The sequence below is a fragment of the Galeopterus variegatus genome, unplaced genomic scaffold (genome assembly GCF_000696425.1).
Source record: "Galeopterus variegatus unplaced genomic scaffold, G_variegatus-3.0.2 Scaffold157803, whole genome shotgun sequence".
Classification (NCBI taxonomy): domain Eukaryota; kingdom Metazoa; phylum Chordata; class Mammalia; order Dermoptera; family Cynocephalidae; genus Galeopterus; species Galeopterus variegatus.
The window spans coordinates 1-550 of NW_007883914.1; the positions used below are offsets into that span (position 1 = coordinate 1).

At 63.1% G+C, this 550-nt stretch overlaps 1 protein-coding gene across 1 annotated transcript; it reads right to left on the reverse strand.

Moving 5' to 3' along the window:
- Positions 1-6: 6 nt before the first annotated feature.
- On the reverse strand, positions 7-547 carry LOC103584872 (probable G-protein coupled receptor 142; the record flags this gene model as incomplete). Its single annotated transcript, XM_008565695.1, has 1 exon — positions 7-547. A coding segment is annotated over one exon (541 nt), but the record flags the coding sequence as incomplete, so codon positions are not given.
- Positions 548-550: the final 3 nt, after the last annotated feature.

Here is a 550-nt window from a genome sequence, read left to right on the forward strand (position 1 = left end):
GGACAGGAGCCACGTACAGGTGGTAGAGCATGACAAAGATCCGGGGTGCCCAAAGGAGGGCAAAGAGCATGGTGACACCCAGGAGGATGGCTGTGCTCTTGCCCACCTGGGGCCGCAGCCCCCTCTGGCCCCTCTTCTGTAGCCGGAGGACGATGGCTGAGTTGGTGACCAGGAAAACACCACAAGGGATGAAATAGACGATGAGGCAGTGGGCCCACATGAGGACTTCACCCAAAGTGCTGGGGGGGCCGGCGCCCCTCCACACATCCAGCCACCAGTAGAAGGGGATGCCTGTTAGCAAGGCAGCACTAAGGACTGCGGCAATGGCCCGGCAGGTTCTGCCTGGGGACGAGGTGGCCCGATGGTGTAGGGGGTGGCACAGGGCACTGTAGCGGTCGATGGTGAGCAGGACGGCGATCCAGATGGAGGCATGGTTGGCCGCAAACTCCAGGATGTTAGCCGTGCGCACCATGGCCTGGGGCACGCGGCGGGCCATCACGGCCCCCTGCAGGAGGAAGCCCACGAACACGATGACCACCTGGGTGACAAT